Raw genomic sequence first — 19344 nt, 5'->3', positions numbered from 1 at the left:
ATTATAAAAAAAATAGTTGAAAATTAAAATATCAAATAAATAAATTAAACAATTAAACTTTGAAATATGATTGAAGAATATTCTAGTACTTAAAAAATCAAATTATGAACCTAAATCATTTATGAGTCAACCTATTTTCGATTCTTGACTTAAATGTATGAGACTCTTCCTGATTCACATTCAAAACACTAAATTTTTTCAATTTAACCTAACTTGCACTAGTGATAAGCTGATTTAACTTATGAGTTAGAATCAGATTAAAATACATTTTAACATCAGTAAATACTATTCTAATTTAAAATAAATAAATAACAAATGTGATAAATCTCTCGTGACATTAATGTTTATAATGAAAAAGCGTGATTATTTTTTTCTTACTATTTTGTTAAAACAAACATCTTAAACTTTTCTTTTCTTATTCAACTAAATTAATCGTTACACTAAGAAATTTAAAAAAGAATAAATTGATTATTTTATAGTTCAATAAGCAAAATTATGTTATTTATATCTAGTCAATAAAGGATATATATATATATTTTTTAATTTACAAGTATGTGTTAATGAAAAAAAATGATATATATAAATTTAAATGAGATGTTGCCGATTTTTTACATCACCCACTGTCTGTTTGCTATTTAGTATTATTTGATATGTCACTATTATTCCTAATCCCTAATAAGTAGAACCACTTATAATATATTCTAAATACTTTTAAATATTATAAGATGCTTTTAAATAAAGCACATGCTTAAATAAAAGGAAGGCAACACCGCATAATACAATTAATCGATATAAAATTGTTTTAATTCAATGGTGATATTATGCTTAGGTTTTCAATATGTAATTACGTTAAAATTTAAGTGTTATTGCATCACTGTATTGCTTGTCATACCATAAATCTCAATATCACAAACAATAATAAGTTGATGATATTTAGATACTCATAAGAAAATTGACTCTGATACCTTAAAATACGAACATTTTATTTTTGTTCTATTTTTTTTAATTAAAAATATTAACGTATAATTCAACCACTCAATAGTTTTTTTATGTTACAATGTGGAACAGTGTTATCCTATTATAATTTAATTTATATTTTCAAATATAACACATTTTACTTATTTTTGTTGAAATGATTAGAAATGAAAAAAATGTAATCCTTGAATCTGCATTATTTAATATTTATATATTTCATTTATAATCCTTTTAGCCATTATTTTAAAAATTCACAAGGACTAAAAAAATTGAAATAAAGAATATAAAAACTAAATAAAATGAGTATAAAAGTAAAAAAATATATATTCATATTAAAAATCAGATTTGTAATTAAATATGGACGATAATTAATTATTAAAACATCCTTCCCAAACTTATTTTGAATAGTAAAATTTGGGGTAGAAAACCCTGGTTTGGTTTTGGTGCGTGTGGCGCTGGAACAGGTTGAAGGGTGAAGCTAACGGAAGAGAAGAGTGCAAAGTCACAGTTTGAGTCTGTGTTGTTGCCATGTCGGCGTCGGAGATTCTTCGGGAATTGGATTCACTGAAGGATGCAAAGGCAAAAATTGAGCATAAAATCTCTGCGCTTGAAGCTCAACTCAGAGAGATTAATCTCCGAAACGACGCCGCACCGACCAATGGCTCTTCTCATCCTTCTTCGTACCCCACCAACGGTTTGACGCAGGACATGATCCACAGATACAGTCGTCATCTTATGCTTCCTTCATTTGGTGTTGAAGGTCTTCTTTTCAATATCTCAAATGCTTAATTATCGCGCTGCATTAGCCTAACTAAATTTAACTTAATGAAGGAAGATTCTATTTATTGCATATGTATGCTCAAGTATTGGATATTGTTTAGTTCCATTTTTAGGTTGCTTTATGGTAACCATAAGAATTAGTATCTTGTCGTGTGCTTTTTGCATTTGTCGTAAATGTTCCCAACTTGTTGCGTTTGTGGGGAGCAGGGCAGGCAAATCTGTTGAAGTCATCGATTTTGGTTGTGGGAGCTGGTGGATTGGGTGCTTCTGCATTGTTATACTTTGCAGCTGCTGGTGTTGGTAAATACCATTCTGTTATCTATCATCCTTGTTCTAGTCTATATAATTTTAAAGCTTACTTTTTAAAATCTACACTCAGGGCGCTTGGGTATTGTTGATCATGACGTGGTTGAGCTGAATAATATGCATAGGCAGGTACAATATTGTCTGTTTTACCCTCCCACCCCTTTTAGGCATAGCAGGTGCAACATGTACCTTGTGTATTGTTCATATATGTTTGTGTCCGGCATCGGCCTTTGGGTGTTTACACTCTTGCGAGTACAATGTTAAAGTATCTTGCTTCTGTGTTTGTGTTCATTTACTGTTTTTCTTTTAACTTCACTACGGTTATTAGTTTTGACAAGTTCTTACTTTTGTTCAGGTTATCCACACAGAAGCATATGTTGGTAAGCCAAAAGTGAAATCTGCCGGTGCTGCTTGTCGCTCGTATGTTGCTCTCTGACCTACTATTTACCACATCAATTTTTTGTGGACAACTGAAAATGAACCCTCGTTAGAATTTTTTTTTTTTTCAAATGCTTGTAACATCATTGTCCTTGGAACTAAGATGTTTTGAATGTTAGGGTCAACTCCTCTATTGAAGTTGTGGAACATCAAGAGGCTTTGCGGACTTCTAATGCTTTGGAAATTCTTAGCAAGTATGATTTCTATAATTTGATTGATCTTACTTTTTTCTTGAGGCCTCTTCCTTCTATGCTTTCATTTAACATTGAATGTTATGACTAACCGTGTTTTTCTTTGTTTTAATTATGCGAATTTGATAGATATGATATAATAGTAGATGCAACAGATAATGCTCCTACCAGGTACCTGATCAGTGATTGCTGCGTGGTACTAGGAAAGGTAAATATTAATGTTTTGATGTATGAGCAAATTTAATTGATGCCATATGGGCCTTTTCACTTGTTATTCTAAGATTTCGGCCTCACAGAATGCAACTCCAAAGTCAGCATTATTCTGTATGATATTGATATTCATTAAAAAAAAAGGAAGTTATGTTTGCTCCTATGCTGTTGCCTACTAATAATTTATAAAAAAGGAAGTTATGCCTACTAATTATTATCTCTAAAAGATTTGTAATCACTAGGCATCAGTTTTATTTTTTATAAATTTGAAAAGGTGCAATTATATGCATTTATTTTATACCTATGTACATAATGTGATTTAAGGGACAGCTTATTAATTATTTTCATATGATGCAGCCTCTTGTCTCAGGTGCTGCATTGGGAATGGAGGGACAGGTACATGCCTAAATTTTATTTTTTTTCTTCTAGCATTTCAGTTGCATAATGCTTTATGGAGAACAAGTCATCATGTATGCTTGATTATGTCGCATAATTTAAGTTTTAACAAGGGAAACGTATGCTTCAGCTTACTGTCTACAATTACAAAGGTGGTCCGTGCTATAGATGCCTCTTTCCATTGCCACCACCTAGAACGGCATGCCAAAGTTGTGCTGAGGGTGGAGTTCTTGGAGTAGGTAAATTTACTAGTGCTTTTTGTGAACTGAATAAAGTTTACTTCTCACTGCTAGTCTAAGAGACATTTACATAAGAAGCAATGCCAACCAAAAGACAATTCTTCTGATCTCCCGTGGTCATTGCAAAGTTGAGTCATGGATGTGTGGTAATGTATGCTTAAATTATTGGTGACAACTAGGTACTTAGTCTGATTGCGTGATTCCTTTTTGCCAATCTGTCTCTATAAATGGGGAATATGTTTTGACGCATCAAGTTTAACTGAAGAAGAAGATTTTTTGTAGATATGAAGAAGAAGATTTTTTGTAGATTCACCGGTTCACAACCAGCTTAAAAGTTTGTCTAATCTCACGAATGGTACTATACTATACAACGAAGGAAATTTAAAATGGGGAATCAAAGGGTCATGAGGCTTAATAAGAATGACATGCTAGAAGGGTGATGTGAGGCATATTGCGATTTATTCTTTGTTTAGCAGGAATGTGTCCTTTAGTAAGACTTATTAGCTAAGATTCAATTTGTTTTGAATGTTTAAGTTGTTTCATATATATTTCTTTTTGCTAAACTATGATTTATAGATGCTGGACTGTTTATCATCTCTGTTAATGATGATGAATATTTATCATTCAGCTTGCTTTACTTCTCATTAGTACCTATTTATTTTTTTTCTGGCTATTCTTCTGTTTTTTTGACATTTGCTCTTATCATTTTCAGTTCCTGGTATAATTGGCTGTCTCCAGGCTCTTGAGGCTATTAAGATTGCGGCTGCTGTTGGTGAACCACTCTCAGGAAGGATGCTTCTCTTGGATGCATTGTCTGGAAGGATTCGTATTGTATGTCGGGAACTCCAATGTCTATTAGGATTCGAGAAATGCTGGATACGTTCTCTCTTAACATAATCTTTCTAACACCCTCTATCGTCGATTAAAATTTATTGGAAATTGCATTTTTTGGTGGGCTCCACTTATTCTCACACCAGATTTAAAAGGGAAACCAAGTTATGATTTGTAATAAATTCAACCCATAATGGAGAAAATATTAGAGACTGACGCTAACTCCTCTTAGGATTTTTCAAGTGGTGAGGGGGCGGGGGTTGAATGTTTAGTATTTCTTATAAATTAGGATTTTATTTCGATAAGTTACTTGGATGCAATGATTGACATTACTATTACTGTTGAGTGATTCTCGTATTCATACTAACTTTTCTGTCACCTATTAAATCGAGACTTGTAATATTTACAGTTCTAAACCATGTTGTAATTATGCTATCACAAAGTGATATAATTGATGAAATCTCATTATTTGTCCGAATGTTTTTCCTCAAGTAGTACACTGAAAATACATAAGTCAAAACAATTTATACTATGTTTTTTCTATTGCAAGATCTTATTTATTTCTTACTGATTGTGTTTTAATTGCACAGGTCAAAATTAGAGGAAGGTCTACGTATTGTGAAGCATGTGGAGAAAATGCAACATTTACACAGCAGAAATTCCGAGAATTTGATTATGAGAAGTTCACTGAGACTCCCTTGCGTGTGGTATTTCTTTTATTCTTGCCTTTCACCTCCCTTGTATTTAGATAGCATTGCTTCTGGTTAAGTTGGGTGTACTATTGGCCATTTTTATTGGATGAGACTGCTGTTGATAATATTGCCTTCCACGAAATTATTTTTATATTTTCAATAATGCATATGCAGCCTCCTTTGAAGTTAAATCTACTTCCGAGTGAATCTAGAATCAGCAGCAAGGAATACAGTGAAATTGTTCTTAAGAAGGAACCACATGTACTGGTTGATGTTAGACCGGCTCACCATTTCAAGATTGTATCTCTACCGAAGTCTCTGAACATTCCACTCTCAACGTTAGAGGGTAGGCTACCTGAAATATCATCAGCTTTGAAGAAAGAGGAGAAGGACAGTGGTCTAGTTTCTGGATCAGGTGGTGGTGCACAGTTGTACGTAGTGTGCAGAAGGGGAAATGATTCTCAAAGGGCTGTTCAGTGTCTTCAGAAAATGGGTTTCACATCTGCCAAGGACATTGTAGGGGGCTTAGAGTCTTGGGCATACAACGTGGATCCCAAGTTCCCTACATATTAGCCGTGTAAGAAAGTTCTTCCAAGTTATACCCCTGCTTTGAAGTTATTATATTTTATCAGTGATGCTGCTTCCATTTTATATTTTAAGTTTTCAATATCCTTTTTGAAGTCTAGGATGGTACTCTTGGCCATGCATTGTTGTAGAAAACTGTAGCCTGTTCCTTTTTACCTGTTTCTTTTTGTTGGGTACAATTTAAAATTCCCGTTGTAGCTACAGTTGCCAGTAATAGTTAATTTTTGTATGCTTGCTATGGTAATATCATATTACAAATATGAAAGTATCTAATGTTAAGTTATCTTAAGTACGGTACAAGTGCAAGGCCTTTCGTTTTTAAGTCTGCATCCTTTAGGCCAATTTTTTTTAACTGAATCCAACTCAATGCGAGCTTCAAGTTTGGTCGTTAACTTTTTATTTTTGGGGCTGTGGAAAGGGTGATTCATGACGAGAAAAGTCAAAGATTAATTAATTGGTTGAGATATTGAAAAGTCTATTTGATAGAGTTAATTTAGTTTTTGATGTATTATAACATGACTTGAAAATTAGTTGCTTTTGGACCAATGATAAATTTAGTTTATTTGTCAATCGAGTTTCAAGTTCTTATTAGAGTGCATTGTTCATATTGAGAAGAAAAGGGAAAGGTATGCTCATCATATTTTCTCTCTATTTATATGGTTTTTGAAAATTAAAATAAAATTTCAACATAAAATAATCAAATGTTTTGTACAAAATACTAAAGTAAAAGTTTAAATTTCTAAGTTTTTTATTACGAATATAAAACCTATATTTACAACATGACAAATAAAGGTGGAGAACTTTATAAAATTCCCATACGTTATTAAAAAATGCACTAAAATTGGGGAGAGATACACAAGCCAACTGCTATTCTAATAATGGTAGGAATGAAGTTGATAACAATAGTTCGATGGGAATTTTCTACCTTCATATTCCACTTGTTAATTCATGAAATCGTTATGATGATAACGTAGCAACGCCCCAATGATTAATAATTTAAAAGAAAAAGGTTGTATATCAATTTTTAATACAACCTCGCACTTTATACACCAATTAATCATACAATTTATTTAGAGTGTCATCGTAAAAGAACATAATAGAATATTATCAGTAAATTGAAACCAAAATGTTGTGATATGCAGATTATTCCGTGGGACACATGCAACATGGCCATTTTCTTATATGTGCTGAAACAAATTACTAAGGTCAGGCTATGAACGCTATGTTACACAAACTTTCACGTTTCAATAATTTAGGTTGGTGACTGTAATTTTCACTCTAGAAAGAAGATTTTAATTCTGTCACTTTATTTGTGAAGCCTACAAATAGAAGAAAAAAAAAAAACTGTGTTTGGAAACACAGTAGTTTAGATACATGAGGAACCACGTCCATTTACTTTAAAGACGCAGAAGTAATACCTCCCAACATCGATCTAACTGTGAGAAATGATGTCACCATATGATAGAAAACACGCTAAAATCCAAGAAAATGAAGAAAACCTTAGATAACCCCATTCACTTTGAAAAGTGAATGAAATCCTTACCATCCAAGAAGCAATACCTTTAAGAGTGCCATCCGAATATATAGACCATTCTTTGCCTGCCTAAAGTATGCAGCTCTTGGATCACTATCAACATCCACTGTGATCTGCATGAAATTAAGGGAAAAATTTAGTTTATTTAATCTTAAATGTTTTTTTATCGGCAAATGTTAGTAATTAGTATTTTGTCAGTGGGATTGAACTAACAATCTCTCTCACCCTTCCTTCCAAACTCACCAAACCAACCTCATAACTCGCAAGTGTCAGTGGAGGAAGTTGAACCCACAACCTCTGGTACCTTCACTTCCAACTTTAATACTAAGCCACATTATAACTCCCTCAAAAGCTTGTGTTGATAACAAGAGTACATGATATAATGCCATGTGAATTCCTAGGTGTTTTACCTCATCAAGTCTTGGAAGAGGATGCATAACCACAGCATGTTTTTGCATCACCCTCAGGACATCTTTGTTCACAATATACTTGCCTCTTGCCTCCTCATAAAGATCAATTTTCTCTCCAAATCTTTCTTTCTGAATGCGAGTTTGATAAACCACGTCACACTTAGAAGCCACCTCCATCAAATCAGCACTTTCTTCCCACTCCACACCCTTCGATGTCAGATACTCTTTTATATCATCCTATGATAAAACAAAAACATTTTAGAACTACTTGTATCGTGTACTTGGCATGGCATAACCACAATTTGCACCAGTTACCTTCATTTTAACCACGTTGGGAGAGACAAAATAAATTTTCACATCCTCATACTTGGCTAGTAAGTATGCAAGTGAACGAACAGTCCTCCCATTAGCAAGGTCTCCCACAAGTCCAACTCTGATTCCATCAAGTTTTCCTATCTCTCTTTCAATGGTATAAACATCTAGCAGTGCCTGTGCAGTTTCATGAAGAAAAGAGTTTTGAGGCTCAAATAAAATCAATCATTTACCACTCAAATTGTTAAACTATAGAAGAATGCAGGACAATAAATAAAAAGTCAAAAAAAGTGCCCTTGACTGTTTTTTCTTGCTCTACATAAGAAACAAACATGGACTCATGTTGTAAAGTGTAAATAAAGTACATAAGAAGGTAATGAAACAACTTTTAGGTGGAAAGATCCATAATGTTTTCTTACAAACCTGAAATTGGCTAGGAAACTAGTAGGCACTTAAGATATATTCTGGAAGTATCAGGAGAGTTAGGTGGTGGGTTTTAACGTTTCTGTCACAACGTTATACACTCTACAGAAAAACATGTCACGTCCTTTCCTTAAGAAGAGTAGCAATTCTCGGAAACAAACTCGTTAAGGGAATTCTATAGTTATAGCTAAGCATCAAAACTCAGAAAAACACCACAAACGAAGAAACTGTGCAATTTTTGCAGTAAAAAAGTACTTTATCCATGTAGGCCGTAGCTCAAGATTACTTTGAAAAGTAAATCATAACATGATAATATCTACTTGACATTCCCCAATGGTTTATAAAACTCTGCCAATTGCGTAAATTCTTCATACCTGGGTGGGATGCTGTCCAGGGCCATCTCCTGCATTGATTACAGGAATGCTAGCAGTTGCAGCTGCTCTTTTTGCAGCACCACTTTCGAAGTGTCTCATCACAATTATATCAGAGTAACCTTCAACAGTTCTTATAGTATCTGCAAGAAGTAAAGTTCGACAAAACTCCAATTTTAGATAGAACAACAATGAAATGCACCCACTAAAAAAACATTGCACAGGACATACCTTCGAGCGTTTCTCCTTTAGCAGCAGATGAAAACTCCCTTGCATTCTCAGTTGTGAGAACGTCCCCACCTAATCTTTTCATGGCGGATTCAAATGAAAGCCTGGTTCTAGTGGATGGCTCATAGAACAAGGTAGCCATGAGGTAACCCTTAAGCATTTGGCTCCCAGATGAATTGTTTTCAATGCTCTCCATGCTCCTTGCAACTTCAAAAATGGCACTGAGAGTCTCTCTGTCAAATTGCTGGGCCTCAATGACATCATCAAGTTGAAATTTTTGCCCCACAGAGAAGGAGGGTGCACTTTCAACTTGAAGAGCCCCTGCCCTCCACAAAATCTCATCACCTTTACGCGAAAGTTTAGATTTTTGGGAGATCCCTGAATGCCCAAATGATGTTTTTGGCTTCAAATGATTCCACGGATGATTGAGCAAACAACAAACAGAGGGTTTTGCAGCCAGCTTGGGATGAGACACACCCACATGCATAGAGGAGGAGAACAACGAAGACGCAGCACTCATTGTGTTCTATAAGAGCGACTACACAAGACAGAATACTTATATATTATCACAAAAGCACACAAAGAACCATAAATTGCATACTCAAATCTCAAATCCTTCAACTCTGGATATGGGAAGCAAAAGGGCACAAAAAGTAAGTTCAAATGAAATTTAAAGAAGAGAAAATAGATTAAAGTGGTTTTTTGTGTGCTTTTAATGCGAACAACAAGAGGAGGATAAAGGTATATGCTTAAAAATCACGCTTGAAAAAGGACGGCAACGGAATCAGGGCGAAAAAAACAACTATTGAAAATCACGAGAAAAAAAAAAACAGTGGAAGCATGACCAATCCAACACTTTCTTGAAATCAAAAATGAAAAGTTATGATGATGAAATAGAATACCGTGAAGATCGTTTGTAGGAAATGAGTATTTTTTATTTTCTTATTTATTTTATTTTGAAGGCAGACAACGGCTTTCAAAACTGTGTTTCGCCTCTGCAAGAAGGAACAATGTGTGTTGGCTTTGCAGGCTTCAAGAGAAGACGACCTGCTTTCAAAATCAAAAGTAAACCTTTGTTTTCAATAATGGGCCAACGTTTGTGATGTCCAATCTTCCTTTTGGGCCTCTCTTGATAGTTATTTTCAACCTTTTTTCTTTATTTTTCTTCTACTTCTCATTTATTACAAAATGTATTTTTGAAATATCGAAAAAAGGTAAAAGGAATACTCCGGATCAGTGCAGAACAATTTACTAGGGTTACTAGGGGTGCAGAAAAAAAATTTCTTAATTACATTTTTTTGCTAAATAGTGTTTTTTTACTATAGACCATAGATAGGTTTTTCTTTAATCCGGGTCAATTTGAAAATTATGTATACGGGTCCTTTTTAAAAAATTTACGCACGGATGAAGTGTTTATTAAATACAATTTTATTGTGAATAAGTTGTCATCTAGCAACACGACTTCTAAACTGTGAGATGAATTTGTGTAGTCACATGATGATTTTATTGAAAATGTTAAAGTTGTGTAGGTAAATGACGACTTCATTTCAATTAATTAGACTTAATTGATTAAAGTCATGTAAGAAAATTAAGTAAAATTGAAGTCTTAGGGGAGAGATGATGTGAATTCTTCCAAATTTAGAAGACTTTAATTAAGTCTAACTAATTTAAATAAAGTCGTTCATCCTTTATCTGTATGACTTCAATATTTTTACTTATGTGGTTGAACAAGTTTATCTCCACATGTCAGAAGTTGTGTTGTAGAGACAATTTCTTCGTAACAAAGTTGTGTTTAATAAGTACAACCTAACCATGTGAGTATCTGTTTTTTTAGTGGATCCAAATATGTAATTCCCAAATCTAATTGACCTAATTCTGTAAGAAAAAATCCCATATAGATAATTACAAATTATAAAGAAATGTCCCAAATTATATTTTGGCTATTTATTTTACTTTTAAAATAAGTTTAATGTAATTTAAATGTCGACTTATGTTAAAGTACATAGTGTCATAAAATTTAATAAATAATAGTGAATTTACTTGACCTTTGTTTAAAAAAAATATTTCAGCCAATTTATTTCTTTCAAAACCACTATTATTTTCAATTTTTTAATATGATTTTAAGAAATTCTTTTATTATATTCAAGTTGTAAAAATTGTTCTTTTAATTTGATTCATATGAAAATTATGTATTTAAACTAAGTTTGAATCATAAATGGTGTGAAAAATAGTCCAATATCATCAATACAAAATATATTATATAAAATTTTCAAGATAAATTTAAACAATAAGGAATTTGTTCAAAGTATAGATGACAATATAAGTAAGTTACGTTGGTTGGTCATAATCTACTATAAAAAAAGTGAGATAAGGAATATTTAAATCTCTTAACTCGTATAGGTTTATCTCGTAAAACATGTAATCTAGATGAGTTAAAATGGGACAAAATCATACAAAACTAAGATAGGTTAGACATTTAAGTCTTTTAACCAGTGAGTTTGTCTTAACAAATTAAAGTTTAGATTGTTTCAATCTGTGCTAACTTGTTTAATATTTTATTATTATGTAATATTGTTTCAGTGTCGAATATAATTAAATATTTTCATTTATTAATTCATAAATATCATAGTTTTATCCGTACACATTTATACTTTATTTCATAGTACGCTTAATTATTTATTTATACTTATAATAAATCATTAGTTTTTAATATTTGCCTTTGTAATTGTTATTCTCACTATTTAACTTTTGTTTTTAATAAAGTATTTAAATTTAAATTTGGGATTAAAAACATTACAAATAAATTTTTAATTTATGTAGGTTGTCCTAACAAACTCACGATTAAGACATACCTATTGCAAACATCTCAATAATATGAATTCAGAACGACTAAGTTAACCAAAAATTTAAATATCAAGGATTGAAATAATTTTTTTAGAAAGCTATGGAGCAAATTTGAAAAAAATAATAGATCAATAAACAGTCGCTTAGCCTACTTATTATTAAAATCAATAAACTTACCTTAGTGTGACGTGATTAAATGACATTTTAGAAGATAAATGATAACATTAACAATACAAAGACCAAAATAAACCTTTGAATCAGATAAATAATTATAAATTATTTTTAACGAATTGACAATATAAAAACTTTCTAATATAAGTCCAGATTTTTATTGATTTTCTTGTGTTCTCCTTTGGGAATTAAAAATATACTGATATTTTAAATATTTTTTTAATATATTTTAAAAAATTGAATTTAATAATAATCAATGCATTACAAAAGTACGAAAGTCCAATAAAGAAGAAACAGTACACCAAAAATCCATGAGAAAATTCAAATTCCTAATCTAACTTGATCATTAGAATTGTCGAGCACAATACCAGAAACTGCACTACTTTGCAGAGAACACATGAAAAAAAAAACAATTTTTATTCTTTTGGCCAATCTAAAAGCATTAAAAACAGAATGCATTATTGAGATAACAATTTCAAATAAAGAAGACTATGATATAGTGATTAAGATCTTCGTATGAATGAAATGTACCAACTAAAAGAATCTATACCTATCTTGAACAAGAAAACAATCAACTAAACCAATTTCTGAAGGAAATCACAGCTACTAAATCAAAGTTCATGACGATTATATAGTTGAGATGTGAAAGTTCACAGTGAGTGATGTCTAACGTGATCTTATTTGGATTAGGTTTCACGCATTATTATTGCACTGATCATCCCCAGTTGTATTACTGGTGCCACCGGTGTTTGAATGCGAACTCCCCATGACAGATGTTATGGCTGCGACAAGTGCTGCAGTGAAATTGGGGTCTGCAGTGATAGCAGCAGTTGCTGCATTGAGTGAGTTAGCAAATGATGGAGCTGCAGTGTCCATTCCCTGAGACTCATGTAACCCAGCAAGCTTAGTTTGATCACAAAGTGAGTGTCCAAATAATTTTGGAACTGACATGAACTTCTGAGCCAAAAGGGGAGAGAGGAGGCTGAGTTGGTTCTGTGGCTCCCTTTGGTGCTGTGAGGAATTGGTAGCATTTTGAGTGAGATCAAGGGTGATGGTGGGAAATGGGGCTGAGGCAGAGAGAGTAGCCATGTTTTGAGAGCATGGAAGAGAAGCACTTTCCAAAATGGTTGGATTGATTAGGCCATCTGAGCTTGGCATTGATCCAGAAAGAAGCATTGAAGCAGCTGCAGAAGTGGTTGAGGCCATTGCCTGAGCTGTGGGAGGAAGTGGATGGTTGTGTTGCCCTTCATATGTAGTGATCAACACACTTCGATCTTCTGCACACCTTTGCACCTGTCAACAAACGTAACATGTCTTGTTGGTGTACAACGTTGTTGTTTCTCTACTTGTTAGGAATGCAAGTGTGAGTCTAAGTTTCATATGAGAAAGGGAAGCACTATATAAAGATAAAAATTCATAAACCTATTTTTTTAAAGTTTTGGGTCGAGAGTGGTATCAATGTCTTATATGGTTGGACTCAGGTTCATTGGTATTTGTTCTCCTCATCAAACTTTTTCTATAGACCTAATAGTTAGAGATAAAACTGTGTTTTTTTTTCTAATTTGGGTTCAGGAGTGAGTGAATTTTAGTGCAAAAGAGTAAGTAAATTTTGAAGATGCATGCATACTTGTTTACGCACTGGGCAACCAGTACTCATTGTGCAACGATAATAGGCCCTTGGACATGGATTCCCTTTTGCCATCTTCTGCCCGTACTTTCGCCATTGGCATCCATCTGCAATCTGTTACAATAAACTACTAATTCTCTTGGCAATTTCTCATTATCCATGTTCTTTCAGACAACTCATTGGTTAGATAAACTGAATTAGTCAAATAATTAACTTGGTGCTAATACATATTGAAGATCATACAAAGAGTTGCATTTGCCAATTTCACTTTTGCTTATTATATAGTTTACTAACCATTGTGGAGTCTGATCTTGCTCGAACTGACACACGGGCTTTCTTGATCATTGACAAGGTTTCTGAACTCTGATCCAATTTAGGAACTTTGTTAGAAAGTTCTTGGTCACCTTCCATTCTAGCTTTTGAGCTTTCCCTCACACAATCCAACTTATCTTCAATGTCTTTCTCACTACCCTTACACCGATGAATCAAATCAACCACGCTTTTGCTTTCTCTCAGTTTTTCCTCAGACACTTGCTGCGAAGCCTCATCCTTTTCAGCCACACCCATGTCTAAAAATGACCTTGGAACAACCATCTCTTCTTTCTCTCCACTCACTCCATTGTTCTACACAAAACCAAGCAAAAAACAATACATAGTTACCATTTTTCTCAGACACGTACATCGTATACATATTCTTTGATATTCGACAAGTTGCATAAATAAATTACCCCTTGGTTATGCTGCTTCTGCGTTATCTTGATAAGCTGCATGCGTACGGCATTGCTGTTATTGTTCATCTGATCGATCAACTCTCTTAATCTTTGATTTTCAGCATTCACTTGGTGCAGTTCAGTTACCAAAGCTACAAACTGTACTCATAACAATAAACAAATTAATGATATCTATATATAACGTTTGCTAAAATTGCATATTAATATACAGCTTATACAAACCAAACCAGACACAAATATTCATTCACTTACCCTCTTTTCATCCATAGTTTCCAATGCATCATTTTCTTCAATTGATCTGTTGCCACTGGTGTTCTTGGTAAGGAGATCCAAACTGGTCTATAGATTAACAACATTAAAAAAAACATAAGATTTTCACATACCCAACTAAGATGTGCATGGATGGATGTAAAAAGCAAAGCACATACATCTACATGAAAGTCGAGATTTTGATGATGATGATCAATGTCATCGGCATCATCATCATCGTCATCATCTTCAGTCTCTTTACTCTTCTGAGGGAAGAAATCGAGGGCATCCATGAGGAGTGGTGTCCCTCTGAAGGACATGAAGGGATGTGAAGAAGGCTTAGCAATGTCATGATTGGAAGAGGGTTCCATGTTGATTAAATATATAAGGAGCGTTATATAGTGGGTGTTGAAGAAGTCTTACAAAAGTGTGTGCTTGGTTAGAAAGAAAGTTGTTGAATGAGTATCAAAGAAGAGTCGCGTAGTTGTGCCCACAAGTTTTCTAAAGAGAGATGCAATGGAGTCGGCAACAAAAAATGGGGTTTTGTTTTGACTCAGACCAAATATTATTTTCTCAGAATATCGAGAAAAAAAGATTTGGGAAGTGAGGGACACGTGTCAGCTCTTTGAATGGCCATTGGGAGAAAGGACAGGAACCAGAACTTGAGAGGGACTCTGACTTAGACTTTTTGCTATTAACTAATGTCTCACTGCGCAATTTACTATTTCAAAATTTATATTTATATTTTATTTTTTGTATTGGAATTTGTTTGTGTGTACAGAATTTGTTTGTGTTTATCTGACTAAATGCAATCTGAGAGTGATTTGTATTCAAGCGTTTTCTTCAAGTCATTGTATTCTTCAAGTAAATATATTTTCATAATTAAGTATAACTTTTGTGAGAATTATATATATATATATATATATATATATATATATATATATATATATTGTATTTATATAAGAATAAAAATATGAATAAGTGGTATCATAAATTTATGGAAGAAAAAACGATACGTATGGGTTGATTTGAAGTGGATTTGATCCACTTTTTAAAATCAAATCTGAAATTCGATTAAAGTCAATAAATTATTTGTTTTTTTAGTCTGCGATTCAGCTTTTAGTTTCTTTATCTTTTATTTTAAAATTAGATTAGATAATTTAGTTAATTATTTTAAAATTTGCGTAATAGAAGTGTTATGACGTCATATAAATAATATATGAAATAATACTAATTCAAAGTAATTTTTTATCGGTAAATTATATTTATATATTCAAACACTTGAGGTATTTCGATCCGTATAAAAAATATATATAATAATTTTATAATGTTAGGTCTCTATAATATATGATAAAACTCATATTTGAAAAGAAAATATATTTTTCTATTATTTCTTGTCATGACATTTTGTATTAAACAATCATATAAAACATTTTACATTCTAACAAAAAAGATGGACACTCCATATTGTCGGTGTAACTTGTTAAACTTTTGCATATAATATGTTGTTTTCTCTTCCATTATTAAAACAATTGGGAATAGATAGAACTTTTATCAGTTGACATCGCACTGTATTACTTTATGCAAAAAACAAAAACTTTGAACTACATAATCCGAGATGGATTAGCCTTTTACTTATAATCATTCTTTCATATTGACCCCTTTGACTGAAAACTTAAGATATCATTTATCCATTCCTATCTATTCTCACCTTCTCTATTTTTATTTGATTTATTAATTGCCTAAAATTCACTTGCTTTTATTACTTAGGAATTTTTTAAAAGGAGAAGAAACATCGAGAAAATAAGATGACTTGATAATAAATAAATTGCTTTAACATTAAATAAAGTGAAGAGATATATACACAAATATAACTTATAGTTTATAATAAACTTTACTGCATTATAAGTTCCATTCCTTACATAAACTTCTTCCAATTCAAACATTGCCAACTTGTTCATGGGTTGGCTCCATACAATGTTTAAACTTGATGTAAACATCATTCCATACTATGAGTCCTCGTCCTATATGTTCTATCTCTCTACTAAGACTAATACTAATCCTAAATATACAAATACATAAATATACAAGACTGCCAAAATACATAATACTACATGTATTACGAACACAATGCTCAATGCATTCTACTCTCTGTCCTGCATAAATAACCAATCCTCCAATTGACTAGGTGGAGTAACCCTCTTCCTGATTAACATTTCAACAGTAGGACATTTTCTCTTCCTCCCTCCCCTTGGCCTTGACCTGAATTCTTCATCAGCTTCTTCGAAATCACCCTGCATCACGTAAATCTCATGAGCATGACAATTCAAAGGTAAAACTTTCACACACCATCTCTTATCAGATAACTTTTGGCACAATCGAAATACCAAAGCAGAAAAGTAGAACTTACGAGGGTAAAAACATGTTTAGCAGTTTTTTCGTGATTATCCCGCACATGTTTGTAAGCAAATCTCATGCCACATTCAGGAAACCCACACCGAAAAGGTTTTTCTTGAAGGTGCACAGCCTTCTTATGCTTATCAAGATTAGATTTCTGTTGACACAATGAAGACAGATTAATATAAAGTTCACTTGAAACAAATTTGAGAATTCAATAATATTGTGCACACCCAGAAGATTTAACAAGAGTTTTACTTTAGAGAATGTGCAGCTGCAACCCTTAAACTCGCATTGAAAGGTCTCCGAGGAACTGGTGTCAGCTTCATGGGAACGAAGGTGACGCTTAATATTCTTCTTCAGTTGCTTAGACCCACAAATGTCACAGCTCATATATTGATGGGAGGAATTTACATGAGCTTTAAGGCACTGGACATTAGCAAAATGCTTCATGCAACCAGGTTCTAAGCACACCACATCTACTGATTCCAGCTTAACTGCATAACAAAGGCTATCATCAAAATTGTAACCCACAGTTTCAAAAATATAAATAAACAAGCGCCTTACAAATATCCCAAGAATATTTCACTAATTCGTACATAAAACCAAAAAAAATAAAAATAACCTACCATGGGAATCTTCATGCTTTTTTAGCTGTGAAGAAAATCTGAAAACCTTTCCACAGCCAATCTCTGGACACACATGTTGTTTGTGACTTTTGTCAGCAGCGGCAGTGGAACTGCCGTCGTGAATCTCCTCAACGTGTCTTTTCATATTGCCTTGCAAAGAGAACTCAATGTTGCAGTTCACAACAGGGCAGTTGAATGTCTTCCCTTCATGTAGTAGAAGGTGCCTAGTCAGGTGGTCCTTCCTTCGATAACTAGCTTGACAATCATCAACAGTACACACAAACGGCCTCTGGAAACAGAAAAAAAAAATATGTTAACGACAAAAAAACCCAAACAACAACATAAATATCATCATACCTTGACAAGAACAAGAAACAAATGAACAAACTGCCAACCTCAAATTCAAAGAGCGTGACTGAGGCATCCTTGATGGAGCTTCACAGGAGGTCTCCCTACCTGATACTGATCCATCAAGTCTAAACTCGCTGCCTCGTGCATTTTGGAGATCGTTGTCTGGGATCCAATGCTTCACACTATTAATCCATAATTTTCCAATGATTTTAGAATCTTATAGATTACATTCCTGCAAAATTTGTATCTTCAGCCTAATGCAACAATACAAGTCACAACAAAAGCTATATCTCCCACAGATGAAATATGTTTCAAATATCACAACACCCCATAAAATGTTACACAAGTATATGTTTCTGATGTGGTTTCAGATATTTACATCAACAAATTGTCTTGTACTTAAGAATGTGAATGTAAATACCTCAAGCGAATGACTTTGCATGTGCTGCAACAAATATGCGTGTTTCTTGAAAGTGGCACCACATTCCCCGCAGGTGTTGGATTTTGAAGACTCCGCTTCAGGATCTCTTTCTTTTCTAGCCTTCTCATCTTCTTCCTAAAATGACACAAAAATCAACAAAGTGTTATATGACCGTAAACATCCACAAAATTGTAATAATTTAAATAAAGATGACTGTGAAGGATTTGATTTTGCAAAAGGAAAACAAAAATACAGAAAAACAAAAAGTACCTTGTGTTGCGAATTGATGTGAGAGGTAATTAGGGTTTTCTTGGATCTGCAGATACCGCAGTACTGGCAGAAATAACGTCTAATATCTCTGAACTTTGGCCTTTCTTCAGTATTCACGTCTTCAACCATTGTTTTGGATAAGAGATACAGAGAACAATCGAAGAGTGCAGAAAGTCAGTGTAAATATGAGGATGGTGCTAAATGCGGCGATTTTGTGAAGCAGGAATGAAAGAGTGTATGAGCTTACTAGGTTTTTCGCCAACGATGGGTATATATAGAGTTCCTATACGATGTCGTTTGGTTAGTTTAACTAAATTAGAATAACATTAAATATATTTTTTCTTTTAGTTCTTATTTTTCATTCGTTCCTAAATTTCCAAAAATATTTTTCTAGCTTTACGCCTTCCAACTCGTTACCAGTAATCACACTGTTAAAAATACTGATGTACATATTTATTTGAAATTTTTATTTAAAACATATTTTAACCCTCAAAATTTGAACCGAATTTCATTTTAATTTTTAAATTTAAAATTAATTTTTAGTCTCTCAAATATAAAATTAATATTGTAAGTATTTTAAATTTAAAAATAAATTGTTTAATCCTCCAAATTTAAAAATATTGTTTTAGTCTCCAAATATGAAATTATGAATATCTTACTTGAAATTTAAAAGTGATAAATTATATATTAAAATTATTAGAAATATATTTTCGCTTATTTCAGCATATAAATA

The 19344-nt window shown here is 32.9% G+C and overlaps 4 protein-coding genes across 5 annotated transcripts; 1 reads left to right on the top strand and 3 right to left on the bottom strand.

Annotated features, from left to right (window-relative positions):
• The first annotated feature begins 1388 nt into the window (after positions 1-1388).
• CNX5 (co-factor for nitrate, reductase and xanthine dehydrogenase 5) lies at positions 1389-5887 on the top strand. Its single transcript, XM_028083667.2, has 11 exons — positions 1389-1735; positions 1963-2055; positions 2135-2190; positions 2417-2481; positions 2619-2693; positions 2820-2898; positions 3258-3296; positions 3427-3535; positions 4248-4366; positions 4957-5073; positions 5233-5887. The coding sequence occupies exons 1-11, from the start codon at positions 1504-1506 to the stop codon at positions 5629-5631; spliced, it is 1383 nt and encodes a 460-aa protein (XP_027939468.1). The 5' UTR covers positions 1389-1503; the 3' UTR covers positions 5632-5887.
• Positions 5888-6868: 981 nt separating this feature from the next.
• On the bottom strand, positions 6869-10004 carry PYRB (PYRIMIDINE B). The gene is made up of 6 exons (XM_028083670.2): positions 9824-10004; positions 8925-9459; positions 8697-8836; positions 7903-8076; positions 7588-7824; positions 6869-7290 (listed from the first exon to the last, which is right to left on the bottom strand). Exons 2-6 carry the CDS (start codon positions 9439-9441, stop codon positions 7183-7185), a joined length of 1176 nt encoding a protein of 391 aa, XP_027939471.1. The 5' UTR covers positions 9442-9459; positions 9824-10004; the 3' UTR covers positions 6869-7182.
• Positions 10005-12491: 2487 nt separating this feature from the next.
• On the bottom strand, positions 12492-15058 carry LOC114195350 (WRKY transcription factor 6-like). Its single transcript, XM_028085780.2, has 6 exons — positions 14723-15058; positions 14547-14633; positions 14292-14432; positions 13858-14187; positions 13564-13677; positions 12492-13229 (listed from the first exon to the last, which is right to left on the bottom strand). The coding sequence occupies exons 1-6, from the start codon at positions 14912-14914 to the stop codon at positions 12630-12632; spliced, it is 1464 nt and encodes a 487-aa protein (XP_027941581.1). The 5' UTR covers positions 14915-15058; the 3' UTR covers positions 12492-12629.
• Positions 15059-16404: 1346 nt separating this feature from the next.
• LOC114195598 (transcription factor IIIA-like) lies at positions 16405-18856 on the bottom strand. 2 transcript variants are annotated; one of them, XM_085665798.1, is made up of 7 exons: positions 18612-18856; positions 18342-18476; positions 17965-18095; positions 17570-17856; positions 17199-17437; positions 16954-17097; positions 16405-16837 (listed from the first exon to the last, which is right to left on the bottom strand). In XM_085665798.1, the coding sequence occupies exons 1-7, from the start codon at positions 18738-18740 to the stop codon at positions 16688-16690; spliced, it is 1215 nt and encodes a 404-aa protein (XP_085521924.1). In that variant the 5' UTR covers positions 18741-18856; the 3' UTR covers positions 16405-16687. The 2 variants fall into 2 exon arrangements, with proteins under 2 accessions (XP_085521924.1, XP_027941919.1); XM_028086118.2 differs by lacking the exon at positions 17965-18095 and having other exon boundaries at positions 17570-17858.
• Between the last annotated feature and the right edge of the window lie 488 nt (positions 18857-19344).

The sequence above is a fragment of the Vigna unguiculata genome, chromosome 8 (assembly GCF_037176805.1).
Source record: "Vigna unguiculata cultivar grain cowpea cultivar isolate G323 ecotype 2 chromosome 8, ASM3717680v1, whole genome shotgun sequence".
Classification (NCBI taxonomy): domain Eukaryota; kingdom Viridiplantae; phylum Streptophyta; class Magnoliopsida; order Fabales; family Fabaceae; genus Vigna; species Vigna unguiculata.
This window is presented reverse-complemented; position numbering and strand designations above follow the sequence as displayed.

Coding starts and splice junctions, on each gene's coding strand:
- LOC114195350 (XM_028085780.2), bottom strand. CDS start 14,914: ATGGAACCCTCTTCCAATCATGACATTGCTAAGCCTTCTTCACATCCC. Junction 14,433..14,546: donor AAACTATGGATGAAAAGAGG/GTAAGTGAATGA, acceptor TTATGAGTACAG/TTTGTAGCTTTGGTAACTGA. Junction 14,188..14,291: donor AGAAGCAGCATAACCAAGGG/GTAATTTATTTA, acceptor GGTTTTGTGTAG/AACAATGGAGTGAGTGGAGA.
- LOC114195598 (XM_085665798.1), bottom strand. CDS start 18,740: ATGGTTGAAGACGTGAATACTGAAGAAAGGCCAAAGTTCAGAGATATT. Junction 18,477..18,611: donor ACATCAATTCGCAACACAAG/GTACTTTTTGTT, acceptor GTGTCATTTTAG/GAAGAAGATGAGAAGGCTAG. Junction 18,096..18,341: donor TGCAAAGTCATTCGCTTGAG/GTATTTACATTC, acceptor AATAGTGTGAAG/CATTGGATCCCAGACAACGA.
- PYRB (XM_028083670.2), bottom strand. CDS start 9,441: ATGAGTGCTGCGTCTTCGTTGTTCTCCTCCTCTATGCATGTGGGTGTG. Junction 8,837..8,924: donor TAAAGGAGAAACGCTCGAAG/GTATGTCCTGTG, acceptor TACTTCTTGCAG/ATACTATAAGAACTGTTGAA. Junction 7,825..7,902: donor CCAACGTGGTTAAAATGAAG/GTAACTGGTGCA, acceptor GTTTTATCATAG/GATGATATAAAAGAGTATCT.
- CNX5 (XM_028083667.2), top strand. CDS start 1,504: ATGTCGGCGTCGGAGATTCTTCGGGAATTGGATTCACTGAAGGATGCA. Junction 1,736..1,962: donor TCCTTCATTTGGTGTTGAAG/GTCTTCTTTTCA, acceptor TGTGGGGAGCAG/GGCAGGCAAATCTGTTGAAG. Junction 2,899..3,257: donor GCTGCGTGGTACTAGGAAAG/GTAAATATTAAT, acceptor CATATGATGCAG/CCTCTTGTCTCAGGTGCTGC.